The 21,530-nt window shown below is 47.1% G+C and overlaps 1 protein-coding gene across 1 annotated transcript in view; it reads left to right on the top strand.

The window, feature by feature from the left end:
• The window catches only part of LOC129701829 (PDZ and LIM domain protein 4-like), a 73,630-nt gene that overhangs the window by 44,488 nt on the left and 7,612 nt on the right, over window positions 1-21,530 (top strand). The window contains exon 4 of the mRNA XM_055643299.1: window positions 18,347-18,531. Within this exon, the coding sequence (XP_055499274.1) occupies window positions 18,347-18,531 (185 nt within the window). The remainder of the gene's footprint in view (window positions 1-18,346; window positions 18,532-21,530) is intronic.

Below are 21,530 nucleotides of genomic sequence, written 5' to 3'. Positions count from 1 at the left end.
ACCCCTTAAGAATTTTGTAAGTTTCTATAAGATCCCCCCTCAATCTTCTAAATTCTAGCGAGTACAAGCCGAGTCTATCCAGTCTTTCTTCATATGAAAGTCCTGACATCCCAGGAATCAGTTTGGTGAACCTTATCTGTACTCCCTCTATGGCAAGAATGTATTTCCTCAGATTAGGAGACCATTATGGACTCCACTCTTCCTTGGTCATCTGTTGCTGGTTGTGCAGTGATATTGATACATGGGGATCAGGTTTACACCAATGGCAGGTATAACCTAAATATGAGTCCAGTGTCAAAATTACACATTGAATATAGATCTCCCGGTCTCTATGTAAATATAGTTAAGTGTTTAAAAGAGAACTTGTATGTATAAAAACACAAAGAAAAAAAGAAATGAGAGAAAAAAAGAGAAACAACAAAAAAACAAAACCTCCCTAAACTAGAGAGGAAAAATCTGAGCTGCAAAGAGATTCAACAATTTAAATCCCTGTTTGTCATCAAGTGCGTTCCGCCGTAAACCAGTAAAAAAAATTATTATAACAGTTCGAGAGGGGACAATTTATGTCGTATGAAAATGTTGAATAAATCTTCCCCAAGTCCTATCAAATTTAACCAAGGGTTCAACAATGTCACTCCTAATTTTTTTCTAAATTTAAACATAATATAATAAAGGTGCAGTTTAAAGGTCACGAGGGAGCAGCTGTTGTGAGTCAGATACCTGCTGATTTCTCCCAGCAGTTTCTATTGTATTATACTGGTATCGGATCCAGGGTAAGGCGGGAGAATGACAGTCAGAGCAGTGTACTGTTCTGGATGTCAGATGTGGGAGGTCATGGTGTCGAATGGCCCTCCAGACATCCACATCTGCACCAGGTGCAGCGAGATGGGGCTCCTAAGGGACCGTATTAGGATCCTGGAGCAGCAGCTCGATGACCTCGCTCTGATCAGGGAGAGTGAGGAGGTCATAGAGGGGAGTTATAGAGAGGTGGTCACTCCAAAACCACGGGAGAGAGACATGTGGGTCACGTTAAGGAAGGGCAAGGGGCAGAGGCAGGGATGAGTGAGTACTCCAATGTCGGTACGCCTTGCAAATAAGTACTCCTGTTTGAGTACGGATGGGGGTGACAGCCTACCCGGGGGTAGTGACAGCGGACGGGCCTCCAGCACAGAGACCGGCCCTGTTGCTCCAAAAGCTAGGGAAAAAAAGAGGGCAATAGTAATTGGGGACTCTATTGTTAGGGGGTCGGATAGGCGATTCTGTGGACGCAGTCGGGAGACCAGGATGGTGGTCTGCCTCCCTGGTGCCAAGGTCTCGGACGTGTCTCAACGCATCCAAGATATCCTTAAATCAGAGGGAGAGGAGCCTGAGGTCGTGGTACATATAGGTACGTACCAATGACATAGGGAAAAAAAAGGGAAGAGGTCCTGAAGGGAGGATTTAGGGAGTTGGGAGGAGAGTTAAGAAAAAGGACCAAAAAGGTAACAATCTCAGGATTACTGCCTGTGCCACGCGACAGTGAGAGTAGGAATGGAGCGAGGTGGAGGATAAATGCGTGGCTGAAAGACTGGTGCAGAGGGCAGGGATTCAAGTTCCTGGATCATTGGGACTTCTTTTGGGGAAGGTGGGACCTGTACAGAAAGGATGGGTTGCACTTGAACCCGAGGGGGACCAATATCCTAGCGGGGAAATTTGCAAAGGCAGCTGGGGAGACTTTAAACTAGAATGGTTGGGGCGAGGGACTCAAATAGCGAAAGGTAGTAGACAGAGTGGGAGGCAGGAAGCAGAAATGGGAAGCACTCAGACACAAGAGGAGAAAGGAAAAAAAGGAAATAAACAGAGAATAAGAGACGGGGGTTTTCTTAAATGTGCATATTTTAATGCTAGGAGCATTGTAAGAAAGGTGGATGAGCTTAGAGTCTGGATAGACACCTGGAAGTATGATGTTGTGGCGATCAGTGAAACGTGGTTGCAGGAGGGCTGTGATTGGAAACTAAATATTCCAGGATTTCGTTGCTTCAGGTGTGATAGAATTGGAGGGGCAAGAGGTGGAGGTGTTGCATTACTAGTCAGGGAAGATATTACAGCAGTGCTTTGGCAGGATAGATTGGAGGGCTCATCTAGGGAGGCTATTTGGGTGGAATTGAGAAGTGGGAAAGGTGTAGCAACACTTATAGGGGTGTATTATAGACCGCCAAACGGGGAACGAGAATTGGAAGAGCAAATGTGTAAGGAGATAGCAGAGATTAGTAGTAAGCACAAGGTAGTGATTGTGGGAGATTTCAACTTTCCACACATAGACTGGGAAACACATTCTGTAAATGGGCTGGATGGGTTGGAGTTTGTAAAATGTGTGCAGGATAGTTTTTTGCAGCAATACATAGAGGTACCTACTAGAGGAGGGGCAGTGCTGGACCTCCTGTTAGGAAATGAGACTGGACAGGTGGCGGAGGTATGCGTTGGGGAGCACTTCGGGTCCAGTGATCACAATACCATTAGTTTCAATATAATTATGGAGAGGGTCAGAACTGGACCTAGGGTTGAGATTTTTGATTGGAGAAAGGCTAACTTTGATGCGATGCGAGATGATTTAAAAGGAGTGAACTGGGACATTTTGTTTTATGGGAAAGATGTAGAAGAGAAATGGAGGACATTTAAAGGGGAAATTTTAAGAGTACAGAATCTTTATGTTCCTGTTCGGTTGAAAGGAAAGTAAAAATTGGAAAGAGCCCTGGTTTTCAAGGGAAATTGGACATCTTGTTCGGAAAAAGAGGGAGATCTACAATAATTATAGGCAGCATGAAGTAAATTAGGTGCTTGAGGAGTATAAGGAATGTAAAAAGAATCTTAAGAAAGAAATTAGAAAAGCTAAAAGAAGATATGAGGTTGCTTTGGCAAGTAAGGTGAAAGTCAATCCAAAGGGTTTCTACAGCTATATTAATAGCAAAAGGATAAGGAGGGATAAAATTGGTCCATTGGAGAGACAGAGTGGACAGCTATCTGCAGAGCCAAAAGAGATGGGGGAGATATTGAACATTTTTTTTTCTTCGGTATTCACCAAGGAGAAGGATATTGAATTATGTGAGGTAAGGGAAACTAGTAGAGTAGCTATGGATACTATGAGGTTCAAAGTAAAAGAAGTACTGACACTTTTGAAAAATATAAAAGTGGATAAGTCTCCAGGTCCTGACAGGATATTCCCTAGGACATTGAGGGAAGTTAGTGTAGAAATAGCCGGGGCTATGACAGAAATATTTCAAATGTCATTAGAAACGGGAATAGTCCCCGAGGATTGGCGTACTGCGCATGTTGTTCCATTGTTTAAAAAGGGTTCTAAGAGTAAACCTAGCAATTATAGACCTGTTAGTTTGACTTCAGTGGTGGGAAAATTAATGGAAAAGATACTTAGAGACAATATATATAAGCATCTAGATAAACAGGGTCTGATTAGGAACAGTCAACATGGATTTGTGCCTGGAAGGTCATGTTTGACTAATCTTCTTGAATTTTTTGAAGAGGTTACTAGGGAAATTGACGAGGGTAAAGCAGTGGATGTTGTCTATTGCACAAAATGGCGGTGGCGCGGGCACACCGCGACGCCCTGTGTCTCCCTAGAATGGGAAAAATAGCAACGATCCCCTTACCTGCTTCAAGGCTGCTCACTCGGAGCAGTCTTGTATTCATCTCGTACAGCCGACAGGAACTTCTGGACTTCGGTTCCTGCGGCTGCAACAACTTTTTGGACGATCTCCCTCTTCCGACTGAGCTCATCAGAGCAACAGAGCACCCGACTGGAGACCGCCAGGTGAGTCGCGGGGTTGGAGACCGCCATCCGACCCGCGGAGCCCAACCGACCCTCGGCCCTCGCCCGACTCCCGGTTCTCGCCCGATCCCCGGCCCTGACCCGACCCCCGGTCCTCGCCCGACTCCCGGCCCACGCCCGACGCCCGGCCCTCACCGGATCCCTGGCCCTCACCGGATCCCCGGTCCTCGCCCGACTCCCGGCCCTCACCGGGTCCTCGCCCGACTCCCGACCCACGCCCGACTCCTGGTTCTCGCCCGACGCCTGGCCCTCACCGGATCCCCGGCCCTCACCCGACTCCCGGCCCTCGCCCGACTCCCGGCCCTCGCCCGACCCCCGGTTCTCGCCCGACTCCCGGTTCTCGCCCGATCCCCGGCCCTGACCCGACTCCCGGCCCACGCCCAACGCCCGGCCCTCACCGGATCCCCGGTCCTCGCCCGACTCCCGGCCCACGCCCGACGCCCGGTTCTCGCCCGATCCCCGGCCCTGACCCGACCCCCGGTCCTGGCCCGACTCCCGGTACTCACCCGATCCCCGGAGCCCAACCGTCCCGCGGAGCTGGAGAACGCCAGGTGAGTCCCGGAGCTGGAGAACGACACCCGACCCGTGGAGCTGGAGACCACCACCCGACCCGTGGAGCTGGAGACCACCACCCGACCCGTGGAGCTGGAGAACGCCACCCGACCCGTGGAGCTGGAGACCGCCACCCGACCCGTGGAGCTGGAGACCACCACCCGACCCGTGGAGCTGGAGACCACCACCCGACCCGTGGAGCTGGAGAACGCCACCCGACCCGTGGAGCTGGAGACCTCCACCCGACCCGTGGAGCTGGAGACCACCACCCGACCCGTGGAGCTGGAGAACGCCAGGTAAGCCCCGGGGCTGGAGACCATCAGCAGAGCCGCGGGGCTGAAGACCGCCTGCGGAGTAACGCAGACGCGGAGCAACGGAGCGGCAGAACACCAGCGCGCACCAAGCCAGCTCGGCCCACCAGAAGCACCAACAGACGGCGACGGGTACGAAAACACCGCCGGGGACGCAGAGGTGGGTTAAAGGCCAGGTTAGAGCTAGCCCCACACAGGGCAGCGATTCCTAGCCTTTTCCTCGCCAACGTGCGCTCACTGGCAAACAAAATGGATGAACTCCGGCTAAGGATCACCTCCCACAACCGGATCAAGGACTGCAACATCTTGATCTTCACTGAAACTTGGCTCAACACTGACGTTCCTGACAGCGCCATCCAGCTATCGGGGCGTCATTTACTCCGAGCGGACAGGACATCAGACTCTGGTAAGACCAGAGGGGGGGGTCTGTGCATTTATGTAAACAAAGCATGGTGCACGGACTCCACCATCATCGAGAGTCACTGCTCAGCTAACCTTGAATTCCTCTTGGTTAGATGCAGACCGTTCTATCTGCCCAGAGAGTTCACCTCCACTGTTGTGACTGCAGCCTACATCCCTCCTGATGCTAATGCCAAGCTTGCAATGAAAGAGCTGCATACTGCCATTAGCAAACAACAGACGCACAACCCCGAGGCAGCCTTCATTGTTGCGGGTGACTTCAATCACTCCAACCTGAAGACTGTACTCCCCAAATTCCACCAACATGTATCCTTCCCCACTAGAGTAGACAAGACACTGGACAAAGTCTACACCAACATGGCTGAAGCTTACAAAGCCATCCCCCTCCCCCACCTTGGTCAGTCTGATCACGTCTCATTGTTCCTGCTCCCTAAGTACTCCCCACTCATCAGACGGGTTAAACCAACTGTAAGGACAGTTAAAGTCTGGTCAGAGGAAGCGGACTTCACACTTCAGCAGTGTTTTGGAAACACTGACTGGAAGGCGTTTGCAGCCCAGGCCACCCTTGACTCTCACACGGACATTGATTCCTATACATCCTCTGTTCTGGACTTTATAAACTCCACCATCAATAGTGTCACCTCCCTCAAACAGGTGACCATATACCCGAATCAGAAGCCATGGATGAACAGCGAGGTCAGGCTACTGCTGAAAGCACGGGACACCGCTTTCAGGTCAGGCGATGCTCGAGCCTACAGTTCATCCAGGGCTAACCTGAAGAGGGGCATCAGGAAGGCCAAGCACTGCCATAAGCTCAGGATTGAGGAGCACTTCAACAACAACTCCGACCCCCGACGCATGTGGCAAGGCATCCAGGCCATCACGGACTACAGACCCTCCAACATCACCCCCACATCCAGCGACGCCTCCTTCCTTGAGGAGCTTAACCACTTCTATGGCCGCTTCGACAGGGACAATCTAGAGACAGCCATCAAGGCTGTGCTACCTGCCGATCACCAACCCCTCACACTCACCCCCCTACGACGTGTACGTGGCACTGAGTAGGACTAATGCACGTAAGGCTGCTGGCCCTGACGGCATCCCCGGGCGCGTGCTCAGTGCCTGTGCTGCGCAGCTGACAGACGTCTGGACTGACATCTTCAACCTGTCACTTGCCCAAGCAGTTGTCCCCACTTGCCTTAAAGCCACCTCCATCGTGCCAGTGCCAAAACACTCCACTGCGGCAAGCCTCAACGACTTCCGCCCAGTTGCACTTACCCCCATCATCACCAAGTGCTTCGAGAGGCTGGTCCTGGCACACCTCAAAAGCTGCCTACCCCCCACACTGGATCCCTATCAGTTTGCCTACCGCAAGAACAGGAGTACGGAGGATGCCATCTCAACGGCACTTCACTCCGCCCTCTCCCACCTTGACAACAGAGACACTTATGTAAGAATGCTGTTCATCGATTACAGCTCAGCATTCAACACCATTATTCCATCATAACTGATCACCAAACTCGGTAACCTGGGCATCGACCCCTCCCTCTGCAACTGGATACTGGACTTTCTAACCAACAGACCCCAGTCTGTGAGGTTAGACAAGCACACCTCTTCAACCCTCACCCTGAACACCGGCGTTCCTCAGGGCTGTGTGCTGAGCCCCCTCCTCTACTCCCTCTTCACCTATGACTGCACACCTGTACATGGTACTAACACCATCATCAAGTATGCAGATGATACAACGGTGATTGGCCTCATCAGCAACAACGATGAGCTGGCCTACAGGGAGGAGGTCCAGCACTTAGCAGCATGGTGCGCTGACAACAACCTGGCCCTTAACTCCAAGAAGACCAAGGAGCTCATTGTAGACTTCAGGAAGTCCAGAGGTGGCACGCACACCCCCATCCACATTAACGGGACGGAGGTGGAACGTGTTTCTAGCTTCAGGTTCCTGGGAGTCAACATCTCCGATGACCTCTCTTGGACCCACAATACCTCTACTCTGATCAAGAAGGCTCATCAGCGTCTCTTCTTCCTGAGGAGACTGAAGAAGGTCCATCTGTCTCCTCAGATCCTGGTGAACTTCTACCGCTGCACCATCGAGAGCATCCTTACCAACTGCATCACAGTATGGTATGGCAACTGCTCTGTCTCCGACCGGAAGGCACTGCAGAGGGTGGTGAAAATTGCCCAAAGCATCACCGGTTCCACGCTCCCCTCCATTGAGTCTGTCCAAAGCAAGCGCTGTCTGCGGAGGGCGCTCAGCATCGCCAAGGACTGCTCTCACCCCAACCATGGACTGTTTACCCTCCTACCATCCGGGAGGCGCTACAGGTCTCTCCGTTGCCGAACCAGCAGGTCGAGGAACAGCTTCTTTCCGGCGGCTGTCACTCTACTAAACAACGTACCTCGGTGACTGCCAATCACCCCCCCCCCCCGGACACTTATTATTTATTTTTTATTCAAATCGTTTGCTATGTCGCTCTTCAAGGGAGATGCTAAATGCATTTCGTTGTCTCTGTACTGTACACTGACAATGACAATTAAAATTGAATCTGAATCTGAATCTGAATCTGAATCTATATGGACTTTAGTAAGGCCTTTGACAAGGTTCCTCATGGAAGGTTGGTTAAGATGGTTCAACTGTTGGGTATAAATGCAGGAATAGCAAGATGGATTCAACAGTGGCTGAATGGGAGAAGCCAGAGGGTAATAGTGGATGGCTGTTTATCGGGTTGGAGGCAGGTGACTAGTGGGGTGCCTCAGGGATCTGTGTTGGGCCCTTTGTTGTTTGTCATGTACATCAATGATCTGGATGAAGGTGTGGTAAATTGGATTAGTAAGTATGCAGATGATACCAAGATAGGGGGTGTTGTGGATAATGAAGAGGATTTCCAAAGTCTACAGAGTGATTTAGGCCATTTGGAAAAATGGGCTGAAAGATTGCAGATGGAGTTTAATGCTGATAAATGTGAGGTGCTACACCTTGGCAGGACAAATCAAAATAGGACGTACATGGTAAATGGTAGGGAATTGAAGAATACAGTTGAACAGAGGGATCTGGGTATAACCGTGCATAGTTCCTTGAAGGTGGAATCTCATATAGATAGGGTGGTAAAGAAAGCTTTTGGTATGCTAGCCTTTATAAATCAGAGCATTGAGTGTAGAAGCTGGGATGTAATGTTAAAAAAAAATTGTACAAGGCATTGGTGAGACCAAATCTGGAGTATGGTGTACAATTTTGGTCGCCAAATTATAGGAAGGATGTCAACAAAATAGAGAGAGTACAGAGGAGATTTACTAGAATGTTGCCTGGGTTTCAACAACTAAGTTACAGAGATAGGTTGAATAAGTTAGGTCTTTATTCTCTGGAGCGCAGAAGGTTAAGGGGGGACCTGATAGAGGTCTTTAAAATGATGAGAGGGATAGACAGAGTTGATGTGGACAAGCTTTTCCCTTTGAGAATAGGGAAGATTCAAACAAGAGGACATGACTTCAGAATTAAGGGACAGAAGTTTAGGGGTAATATGAGGGGGAACTTCTTTACGCAGAGAGTGGTGGCGGTGTGGAATGAGCTCCCAGTGGAAGTGGTGGAGGCAGGTTCATTGGTATCATTTAAAAATAAATTGGATAGGCATATGGATGAGAAGGGAATGGAGGGTTATGGTACGAGTGCAGGCAGGTGGGACTAAGGGGAAAAAATTTTGTTCGGCATCGACTTGTAGGGCCGAGATGGCCTGTTTCCGTGCTGTAATTGTTATATGGTTATATAATATCGTTTCAGAGTACCAATGGAGACCTCCAGTCTCGGGTATGTACGAGAAATCAATATGCATGGCATGCATTATGTAATTTTGTGCAGAAATGGGTTTGAAAGGTCACAGGCTGCTTTATTAACGGGCCGTTCACCTAGTACATTATGTTGAAATTGGATGGAAAGGTCATGTTTTACAACTTAATTAACATCCGTTCAACAAGGAGCCTGGCGTGGTGAAATTGGTGAAACCTATGGATGATTTAGTGTTTCTGCGCCCACCCCAAAGGGCAACACTGCTGCAATATTGTTTTTGAAGGTGAAACGGTGGTGCAGCGGTAGAGTTGCTGCCTTACAACACAGTGACAGGCGTGGGTTTTCCCTGGGATCTCCGGTTTCCTCCCACACTCAAGACGTACAGGTTTGTAGGTTAATTGGTTTGGTAAAATTGTAAATTGTCCCTAGTGTGTGTAGAACAGTTAATGTGCAGGGATCGCATGCCGGCACGGACTCAGTGGGCCGAAGGGCCTGTTTCGTTGCTTTCTCACAAAAAAAAGTTTTGGGGAAATTTTTTTTTTAAATTGAACTTTGCCAGCAGTGCTTGGCACAGTTTAAATACTGTTTCGAAACTGTACTGAACTAAATTGCCTGCCTGAAGAAGGGTCTCGACCCAAAACGTCACCCATTCCTTCTCTCCAGAAATGCTGCCTGTCCTGCTGAGTTACTCCAGCTTTTTGTATCTTTTTGAACTAAATGACTGAGTATTGACTGTTTATAACTCCACACCAGATGAAGTGCCAAATGAGTGCATGCCAGCGTGGATATGTGTAAAACCACACACATTAACAGCCGAATGATGTTCAGGGAAGCTGGAAGTGATTAATCTGCAAACCAATAGCAGCACCAGGGGATATCTGGTTGCCTTCTTTGTGAAAATGAATGTTTAGAGACCAAACTGTGCAAGGACACCGTGACACAGCGGTAAAGTTGCTGCCTGGCAGCACCGGAGACCTGGGTTCGATCCTGACCATGGGTGCTGTCTGTAAGGAGTTTGCATGCTCTCCCTGTGACCACGTGAGTTTTCTCTGGGTGCTTCAGTTTCCCCCCCACATTCCAAAGACGTGTGGGTTTGAAGGTTAATTGGCTTCGGTAAAAACTATAAATTGTCCCTGGTGTGTGGGACAGTGCTAGAGTATGTGCTGATTGCTGGTCGGTGCGGACTCAGTCAGCGGAAGGGCCTGTATCTCTAAGGTCAAGGGACAACAACAACAAGCATTAAAATGATTGCTGGCATCAATGGGCTGATGAACTTGAGGGATGGGAGATGCTGGTAAATAATGGAGGGAATATTGTGAGCAATTTTGGACACCATAATCGGAGGAAGGATGTGCTGGATCTGGAGAGGGTCCAGAGGAGGTTTACAAGAATGATCCCAGGAATGAGTAGGTTAACATATGATGAGCATTTGTCGGCACTGGGCCTGTACTCGCTGGAGTTTAAAAGAATGAGGGGGGACTTGGACATTTTCAAGGCAGAGATGGATAGATTCTTGATTGGTACAGGTGTCGAAGGTTATGGGGAGAAGACAGGAGAATGGGGTTAGGAGGGAGAGGTAGATTAGCCATGATTGGATGGCGGAGTAGACTTGATGGGCCGAATGGCCTAATTCTACTGTTATTCTATATGACCTTGTATGACAATAAAACACTCTCGACTCGTGATGGGTTCCAGGTGTAGAGGCTGGACCAGGACCCGCTAAAGCCCTGTGCTCACAAAATTCTATCAGAGACTCCGTGACTCAATCGACCCAAAGTACAAAGGCGCAAGGCTTTAAAAAGTGATACAAAAAGTTTAAATTTAGTTGGGTAATAAATTCGCTTTAAATTGTTTTAAAAACGAAATTACTTTAACATTAGGGTGGCGCATCCTTCCATCAACAGGGACTCTGGTTCGATCCTGACTGCGGGTGATGTCTGTACAGAGTTTGTACGTTCTCCCCGTGACTCTATGGGGTTTTTCTCGGGAGTTCTGCTTTCCTTCCACACTCCAAAGACGTGAGGGTTTGTTGGTTAATGGCTTCTGTAAATTGTCCCTCGTGTGTAGGATAGGGCTTAATATATGGGTATCACTGGTAGGGCGTTGTCTGGGTGGGCCGAAGAACCTGTTTCTACACTACATCACCAAACTAAACTAAGCTTTAAAAAAAATATTTTTATTAATCAAATGCGACTTAATATCTGCAGTTTGACATTAATGCATCACTCATGGAAAAAAAATATGAATACATTGAATCGATGCCACTCTTTTTTGAAGTGGAATTATTTTTAACATGACTGAATTGACGGATGTTATCGGCAAATTCTGCCAAAGATTATGTAATTTGAAGGAAGGTTTGAAGCATTCCCTGTGTTGGCTTCCCTGTAGTTTCTTGCAGAAATGTTTTTATTAACTCTTGGTTTATTGAGTTATGATTGGATTACTTCGTTTAGTTTAGACAGCGCGGAAATAGGCCCTTCGTCTTACCGAGTCCAGCGATCCCCACACGCTAGCACTATCTTATACACAAGGAACAATTTTGCAATTTTACAGAAGCCAATTAACCTACAAACCTGCATGTCTTTGGAGTGTGGGAGAAAACTGGAGCATCCGGAGAAAACCCACACGGTCGCTGGGAGAACGTCCAACATTTGTACAGACAGCACCCGTAATCTGGATCTAACCTGGGTCCCTGGCACTGTAAGGCAGCAACTCTACCGTTGTGCTGCCCGTACTTGCGGGATTTTACGTTGGGTATCTGCTACAAACTGTTAGTTTCTGAAATAGATAACATCACACAGAATTTTTCTCATTTACTGGTTTATTCAGTTCAGACTGAAGCTTGAAGTACATCAATACCTATTCATCACATCACTGCTGTGGGAAAGTAACTGGAATGAGATCAAAGTATATTTCTTATTCTTTATACAATCCTGTACTGTTATTTTTAACTTATTAGAAAAATATGTAAACCTACAATCATTCTAACCTCCCCGAAAGCTCCTTGTTTGGCCAGAGTTTGCCCAGTGTCGAGATCCAAGGAGCTGCAGATGCTGGAACCCGAATCGGAGTCATAGAATCGTACTGCATGAAAACAAGTCCTTTGGCCCAACTTATCCTCTCTGACCAACATGTCCCATCTACACTAATCCCAATTGCCTGCATTCTGCCCATACCTCTCTAAACCTGCCCTAACCATGTACCTGTGTAATGTTTCTTAAATATTGTGATGCTACCAACTGCATCTAACCCCCCCCCCCTCCACCCCACCTCACCTTAAACCTATGTCTTCTGGTCCTCGATTTCCCCTACTCTGGACAGAAGACACTGTGCATTTACCCAATCTATTCCTCTCATGATTTTGTACACCTCTACCAGATCACCCCATCCTCCTGCGCTCCAAGGAATGAAGTCCAAGGTAGCATCTGTGGCGGAAATGGTTAGGTTATATTTTGTGTCGGGATCCAAAACGTTACCTAATCATTTCCTTTGGAGAGATCCGCTGAGTTCCTCCAGCATTTTGTGGTTTGGCCCAGTATTGATCGCTGTTCTACATCAAGTTAACTGGTCTTAATTGCATTTGTAGTGAGAATGTTAAAACTCAGAAGAATTTTGCAAAGTCCAATACGCTTTTTGTTTTTTCTAGCCAAAGGTGGCGGTATGCGTAGACTTTGACCTTTAGACTCTAGAGATACAGCATGGAAACTGGGCCCGTCAGCCCTCCGTGGCCATGGCAAACAATGAACACACCGTACACTCGCACCACCCTTACATACCAGGGACAATTGACAATTTTTACCAACCTGTATGCATTTGGAGGAAGGAAACCGGAGCACTCGGGGAAAGCCCGCGTGGTCACAGAGAGGACGTGCAAACTACATACAGACAGCACCCGTTGTCGGGTCAAACACGGGTCTCTGGTGCTGTAAGGTAGCAACTCTACTGCTGTGCCACCCCCGTCTATTAAATATTAATTAAATACCCATATCAATGAAAAATTAAGCTACATGTATCAACAATTTTTTCCCCTCCATGTAACGAATGCTGGAACACCAACTTGTAATATAATGATGAAACTCTACATCCCTGCAAATAAATGTTCTAATTCTTTCATTTAAGTTATCCATTAGCTTTGCACGATTAATAAACATATGTGTCACGTTAGGGGTGCCACATGTTTCGTTACAAAGAAAAAGCGCTGGTAAAGATTAATTTGTATACAACTCTTAGAGAACTGTAGAGACCATGTTATTGTATGTGTGTGAGGCATGGACTCTCACTCGAGCATTGTCCAAGTCTCTCGATGGTACCTGCACCCGAATGCTGAGAAAAGTTCAACATGTCAGTTTGTGTGGTGGTGGGGGGCTATTTCCTGCATATCTATATGCCAACTTAAAGGCCTCTGAAACACTATTATTGCATCTGCCACCTGTGGCGTTGCATGCCAGGTGCCCACTACCCTCTGCAATCTCCTTTAAAACTTTGTGTCTCTCACTTTATAGCTGTGCCATCTAGTCATACAGCACAGAAACAGGCCCTTTGGCCCAATTGCCCCTGCCGACCAAGATGCCCCATCTACACTAGTCGTACCTGCCCATATCTCTCTCTCTCAAGCTTTCCTATCCATATATCTGTCCAAATGTATTTTAAATGTTGTTACAGTACCTGTCTCAACTGGCTTCTCACTCCATACCTTAAACCTATGTCCTCGGTTGTTGATTTCCTTAATCTGGGTAAAAGACTGTGCATTTACCCAATCTATTCCCCTCATGATCTTGTATGCCTCTATCCCTCATCCTCCTGTGCTCCAAATGTTTGATATTTCCAATCTGAGGGGGGGAAGAAAGGTTCTGACTGTCTACGCTGTCAAAAAGGCACAACAGAGGATGTACTTCCTGCGGCAGCTGAGGAAGTACAATCTGCCACAGGCAATGATGATCCAATTCCATACTGCCAGCGTAGAGTCTGTTCTCACCTTCTCCATCATGGTCTGGTTTGGCTCAGCCACTAAGCATGACACCTGGAGGCTGCAGCGAATCGTCTGATCAGCTGAGAAGGCTATTGGCTGCAACCTTCCCTTCATTGATGAGCTGTACACTGTAAAAGCCAGGAAGCGAGCGGGCAAGATCATCTCTGACCCCTCTCGCTCTGGTCACAAACTCTTTGAATCACTTCCTTCTGGAAGGCGACTCCGGATTGTCAAAGCTGCCACAGCCAGACATAAAAACAGCTTTTTTCCACGAGTAGTTGCTCTACTCAACAGCCAAAAATCTGTAGCCTCCTTTTGCTCTGGTATTTTATTTAATTTGCATGTTTAATCAATAATGTTTTATTATTAATGTTTAATGTTTTATGTGTCATTCCTAACTGTCACTGTATGTCATGTTGTCACTTGTGGGCGGAGCACCAAGACAAATTCCTTGTATATGAATACTTGACCAATAAACTTATTCATTCATTGTTTTATATACCTAGATATAAATTGTTAAGGGCTTGGACACACTAAAGGTAGGAAACATGTTCCCGATGTTGGGGGAGTCCAGGACCAGGGGCCACAGTTTAAGAATAAGGAGTAAGCTATTTAGAATGGAGATGAGGAAACACTTTTTCTCACAGAGAGTGGTGAGTCTGCGGAATTCTCTGCCTCAGAGGGTGGTGGAGGCAGGTTCTCTGGATGCTTTCAAGAGAGAGCTAGATAGGGCTCTTAGAAATAGCGGAGTCAGGGGATGGGGAGAAGGCAGGAACTGGGTACTGATTGGGGATGATCAGCCATTATCACATTGATTGGCGGTGCTGGCTCGAAGGGCCAAATGGCCTACTCCTGCACCTATTGTCCAAATATAAAATGTTAATAATTTTATATACAGTTGTTGGAGTTGCTGCCTTACCACGCCCGAGAGCTGGGTTCAATCCTGACCTCGGGTGCTGTCTGCGTGGAGTTTGTACGTTCTTATCAGTGACCTCGAGGGTTTTCTCCAGGTGCTCCTGTTTTCTCGCACATCCCAGAGACCTGCGGGTTTGGAGTTCAATTGCCCCTCTGTATAATTGTTCCGTGTGTGTAGGGAGTGGGTGAGAAAGTGGGATAACATATGACCTAGGTGGTTGATGGTTGGCATGGGCTGAAGGGCCTGTTTCCATGCTGTCTCTCCAAACTAGGCATTTCATTTACAGATGCAAACATTAAGGAATTCTCCACATGCCCCACTTTTCTTCGTTAAACTGATTAATTTTTATGTGTGTTAATAGACTACTCTCAGACTAGCTCCCTGCTGATATGATTTGGTCTGTGACTGGATAATAACAAAAGCATTGGCTACAGTTGGAAACAGTGCCCCGTTTCTCCACATTACTGAGGGATCACTGAGTAATGACACTGACGTTTTCTAAAATTCTGATCTCATCTGTTTTGTGTTTAATGTATTAACTTGGAAGCGAGTTAAGTAATTTAAACAAATGTGTTTATACTTCCCAAACAAGCCGCTGATTTACGACCATATGCTAACACAAGTGTTCTGTAAAATGCCTCATGAAGGCAGCCAGCATCATCAGAGACCCACACCACCCTGGCTAGCTCTCATTTCACGCCTGCCATGGGGAAGAAGGTACAGGAGCCTGAAAACTGTAGCGACCAGGTTCAGGATCAGCTTCTTCCCAACAACCATCAGGCTATTGAACGAAACAGCCCCCAAGTAGGCTCCAAACTATATAGTCTTTGGTCATTATCTTTGTACTATTATTGTCTATTTATTGACTGTGTGGGCTTTCTCTGGGTACTCCAGCTTCCTCCCACACTTAAAAGACGTGCAGTTTGTAGGTTATTTGGCTCCTGTAAATTGTAAATTGCCCCTAGCGTGTAGGAAGGTGCTCGTGTATGGGGATCGCTGGTCGGGGGAGATTCAGTGGGCCGAAGGACCTGTTTCCGCGCTGTATCTCTAAAATAAGAACAAATTAAAATCAGTCCTGATATTGCATGCAATCTGTTTCGTTCTACTTTTAATTGTAGATTTAGAGGTGCTGCACAGAAACAGGCCCTTCGGCCCACCGAGTCTGCACTGACCAGCGATACCTGCACATTAACATTATCCTACACACACACTAGGGACAATTTATACTTATACCAAGCCAATTTAGAAACATAGAAACATAGAAATTAGGTGCAGGAGTAGGCCATTCGGCCCTTCGAGCCTGCACCGCCATTCAATATGATCATGGCTGATCATCCAACTCAGTATCCCGTACCTGCCTTCTCTCCATACCCCCTGATCCCCTTAGCCACAAGGGCCACATCTAGCTCCCTCTTAAATATAGCCAATGAACTGGCCTCAACTACCCTCTGTGGCAGAGAGTTCCAGAGATTCACCACTCTCTGCGTGAAAAAAGTTCTTCTCATCTCGGTTTTAAAGGATTTCCCCTTTATCCTTAAGCTGTGACCCCTTGTCCTGGACTTCCCTAACATCGGGAACAATCTTCCTGCATCTAGCCTGTCCAACCCCTTAAGAATTTTGTAAGTTTCTATAAGATCCCCTCTCAATCTTCTAAATTCTAGAGAGTATAAACCAAGTCTATCCAGTCTTTCTTCATAAGACAGTCCTGACATCCCAGGAATCAGTCTGGTGAACCGTCTCTGCACTCCCTCTATGGCAATAATGTCCTTCCTCAGATTTGGAGACCAAAACTGTACGCAATACTCCAGGTGTGTCTCACCAAGACCCTGTACAACTGCAGTAGAACCTCCCTGCTCCTATACTCAAATCCTTTTGCAATGAAAGCTAACATACCATTCGCTTTCTTTACTGCCTGCTGCACCTGCATGCCTACCTTCAATGACTGGTGTACCATGACACCCAGGTCTCGCTGCATCTCCCCCTTTCCCAATCGGCCACCATTTAGATAATAGTCTGCTTTCCTGTTTTTGCCACCAAAATGGATAACCTCACATTTATCCACATTATACTGCATCTGCCAAACATTTGCCCACTCACCCAGCCTATCCAAGTCACCCTGCAGTCTCCTAGCATCCTCCTCACAGCTAACACTGCCCCCCAGCTTAGTGTCATCCGCAAACTTGGAGATATTGCCTTCAATTCCCTCATCCAGATCATTAATATATATTGTAAATAGCTGGGGGCCCAGTACTGAGCCTTGCGGTACCCCACTAGTCACTGCCTGCCATTGTGAAAAGGACCCGTTTACTCCTACTCTTTGCTTCCTGTTTGCCAGCCAGTTCTCTATCCACATCAATACTGAACCCCCAATGCCTTGTGCTTTAAGTTTGTATACTAATCTCTTATGTGGGACCTTGTCGAAAGCCTTCTGGAAGTCCAGATACACCACATCCACTGGTTCTCCCCAATCCACGCTACTAGTTACATCCTCGAAAAATTCTATAAGATTCGTCAGACATGATTTACCTTTTGTAAATCCATGCTGACTTTGTCCAATGATTTCACCACTTTCCAAATGTGCTGCTATCCCATCTTTAATAACTGACTCTAGCAGTTTCCCCACTACCGATGTTAGACTAACTGGTCTGTAATCCCCATTTTCTCTCTCCCTCCCTCCTTAAAAAGTGAGGTTACGTTTGCTACCCGCCAATCTTCAGGAACTACTCCAGAATCTAAAGAGTTTTGAAAGATTATTACTAATGCATCCACTATTTCTGGAGCTACTTCCTTAAGTACTCTGGGATGCAGCCTATCTGGCCCTGGGGATTTATCGGCCTTTAATCCATTCAATTTACCCAACACCACTTCCCGGCTAACCTGGATTTCACTCAATTCCTCCAACTCCTTTGACCCGCGGTCCCCTGCTATTTCCGGCAAATTATTTATGTCTTCCTTAGTGAAGACGGAACCAAAGTAGTTATTCAATTGGTCCACCATATCCTTGTTCCCCATGATCAACACCTGTTTAACCTACATATTTAACCTACATACCTGTATATCGTTGGAGTTTAGGAGGAAACCGTAGATCTCCGAGGTAATCCGCACTGTAATGGGGATGATGTCCAAACTCTGTAAAGACAACCCCTGTAGTCGGGATCGAACTGCTCACTCTCCTTTACGAGTCCAATGCGTCGGAGGTTATGGGGAGAAAGCAGGAGAATGGAGTTAGGAGGGAGAGACGGATCTACTGTGATTGTATGGCAGAGTAGTCTTGATGGGCCGAATTACCTAATTCTTTTAGGAGGATTTTTTTGCTTTCACTTGTGTTAATGCAGTGCTGTTATTTTTTTAAGTTCTTCTTGAAGGTATTAAGAAAGCAATGTTTTAACATATAGTCATCTCCGCTGGGGCGAGGAATTGTAGCCAACACATGTAAAAATCATCAAAAATGCATTTTATTCTGTTAGTGTTTGGGGAAAGGTTGACTTATTCCTGTACTGTATTCCTGTATACACACATTCCATGCAAAGCCTTTTTATTTTATTTTTCATTCACTCCACAGGAATGCAGAGCAACTGGGAGTCCAAATAGCAGGAAGCCGACGCCATTCACAATGAGCACAAATGTGAATGAGGGCAGACAGCTTGCTAATGCACAGTATAACACACCTGCCGCACTCTACACCAATGACAACATTGACCACTCGTTACCGGAGCAGTTAAGTGGCCTTCATGTTGCCTCGCCACAGTAAGTATATCGTAATGATTCACTGCCTTGTACAAGAAGCGAAGCAAAGAAAAAATATACAGTACTGACAATATAAAGACAATACACGAGTACAATCGAGACATCTACAGTGTACAAATACATGATACAGGGAATAACGTTTAGTGCACGATAAAGCTGGTAAAGTCCAATCAAAGGTAGTCCGAGGGTCTCCAATGAGGTAGATAGTAGTTCAGGACTGCTCTCTAGTTGGAGGATGCTTCAGTTGCCTGATAACAGCTGGGAAGAAACTGTCCACCAGACTGGCCGGGAAGCTACTGGAATTGGGGCTCAACACCTCCCTGTGTGCCTGGGTCCTGGACTTTCTCACCGCCAGGCCCCAGGTAGTCAAGATGGGAGGGAATACATCGAAGTCCCTCACCGTGAGCACAGGATCACCCCAGGGTTGCGTCCTCAGCCCCCTATTGTACTCCCTGTACACACATGACTGTGTGGCTAGGTTCAGCTCCAACTCAATAATTAAGTTTGCTGATGACACTGTGGTGGTGGGCCTGATCTCAGACAACGATGAGAAGGCCTACCGGGAGGAGGTGGCTGATCTAGCACTCTGGTGCCAGGGTAACATCCTCCTCTTGAACATCAAAAAAACGAAGGAGCTGATCATGGACTTTAGGAGGGCACATCATCCGAGGACGTACTCTCCATTGAGGATAAATGGGGATCCTGTGGATAGGGTGAACTGTTTTAAATATCTGGGAGTCCACATCTCTGAGGATATGACATGGTCATCACACGCCTCAGCACTGGTGAGTAAGGCAAGGCGGCGCCTTTACCACCTCAGGCAATTGAGGAAATTCAGAGTGTCTCCGAGGATCCTCCAGTGCTTCTACGCAGCGGCGGTGGAAAGCATCTTGTCCGGGAACATTACCATCTGGTTTGGGAATTGCTCTGCCAAGGACAAGAAGGCTCTGCAGAGAGTAGTGCGTTCAGCCGAACGCACTATGGGAACTTCACTTGCCCCCCTGCAGGAACTATACATCAGGAGGTGCAATTCCAGAGTCAACAATATCATGAGAGACCCCTTCCACCCCTGCAACGGACTGTTCCAGCTGCTACGGTCAGGCAAACGCCTCCGTTGCCATGCGGTGAGAACGGAGAGGTTGAGAAGGAGTTTCTTCCCAGACGCCATTCGGACTGTAAACGCCTATCTCACCAGGGACTAACTCTACTGAACGTTTTTCCTTCCATTATTTATTATGTAAAGGTATATGTGTGTTATGATTGTGTTTATAGTTTGTTTGGTTGTTTGACTTTTTGCACAAAAGTCCGCGAGCATTGCCACTTTCATTTCACTGCACATCTCGTATGTGTATGTGACAAATAAACTTGACTTAACTTGACTTGCCCCTGAATCTGGATGTTTCACTCTTTCATACTTCTATACCTTTGGCATGATGGACGAGGGAGTGAGAAGGGGGTGCAGTTTGTTAGAGGTTACCTAAAAATTTTAGATTTGGGAGAAGGGCTGACGCCCAATGGAGCTACAAAGCAGCAGGAGAGGAAACCAGATGTAACTGAGAGACAAAGAACTGCGTGTACATTGAAATGATTCTCTTGTGCCTTGTTGCCTTGGTGTAAAATGCAAAGCTGCCAAGGGTCCTGCTTCACATAATCAGAAGTGACTTTTATTGTAACACATCAACATTTAGCGCAGCTTGCAATCCATCCCGAGTCAACTCGTCTTGGGTTAATGATGTCTGCCTTGTTAGAGTGAGTCTTTCTTTGTAGGGCCCTCGGATTCCTGAGAAGAGAGGACAATGTTTCCATTGTCTTTTTGACCTGATAATTAATGGCCAGCAAATGCTTGTTTGTTTTTACGGTGGGATTAAAATAATCACCCCCCCCCCCCCTTCCTACAATGTGGGAAAAGTTAAAATACCAAAGCATTTATTTCAGATGAAATGTTTAAGAAAGAACTGCAGATGCTGGAAAAATCAAAGGTAGACAAAAATGCCGGAGAATCTCAGCGGGTGAGGCAGCATCTATGGAGCGAAGGAATAGGTGATGTTTTGGGCTGACCCGAAACGTCACCTATTCCTTCGCTCCATAGATGCTGCCTCACCCGCTGAGATTCTCCGGCATTTTTCTTTACCTAAAACATTTATTTCAGATCATTCTAATGCACAGTTTATTCCAGTGGAAGCATCAAGGCCTGGAAAGGTGTTTAGTGGGCCTAAAAAGACAAAGGTCAGCTGTTGCGAGGCAAGCCCGTGATTATTTTGTTCATGAACCTACTATAGTTCCACCAACAGTTTTTCCGGCACCTGGTGGTCTGGCACTCCCCCTTTTATCTGGACAAAATTACGAGAGAGTGCTCGAAATCCCCTCCCAGAGGTGTCCCTCTCCCCCCCCCCCCCCCCCCCCCCCCCTGCCTAGGCCGGGTGAGGTGGCCGATATCGACCTCCTGCAGTTGTACAGGGGTCTAGTGAGACCACACCTGGAGTATTGTGTGCAGTTTTGGTCTCCAAACTTGAGGAAGGATATTCATGCTATTGAGGAAGTACAGCGTAGGTTCACAAGTTTAATTCCCGGGATGGCGGGGACTGTCATATGTTGAGAGAATGGAGCGGCTGGGCCTGTATACTCTGGAATTTAGAAGGATGAGAGGGAATCTTATTGAAACATATAAGATTATTAAGGGTTTGGACACGCTAGAGGCAGGAAACATCTTCCCAATGTTGGGGGAGTCCAGAACCAGGGGCCATAGTTTAAGAATAAGTGGTAAGCCATTTAGAACAGAGATGAGGTAAAACTTTTTCACACAGAAATTTGTGAGTGTGGAATTCTCTGCCTCAGAAGGCAGTGGAGGCTGGTTCTCTGGATGCTTTCAAGAGAGAGTTAGATAGAGCTCTTAGGGATAGCGGAGTTAAGGGATATGGAGAGAAGGCAGGAACAGGGTACTGATTGGGGATGATCAGCCATGATCACATTGAATGGCGGCGCTGGCTTGAAAGGCCGAA

The sequence above is a fragment of the Leucoraja erinacea genome, chromosome 11, assembly GCF_028641065.1.
Source record: "Leucoraja erinacea ecotype New England chromosome 11, Leri_hhj_1, whole genome shotgun sequence".
Lineage (NCBI taxonomy): Eukaryota > Metazoa > Chordata > Chondrichthyes > Rajiformes > Rajidae > Leucoraja > Leucoraja erinaceus.
The sequence above is the reverse complement of the archived record's forward strand: the minus strand, read 5'-3'. Positions and strand labels throughout refer to the sequence as shown.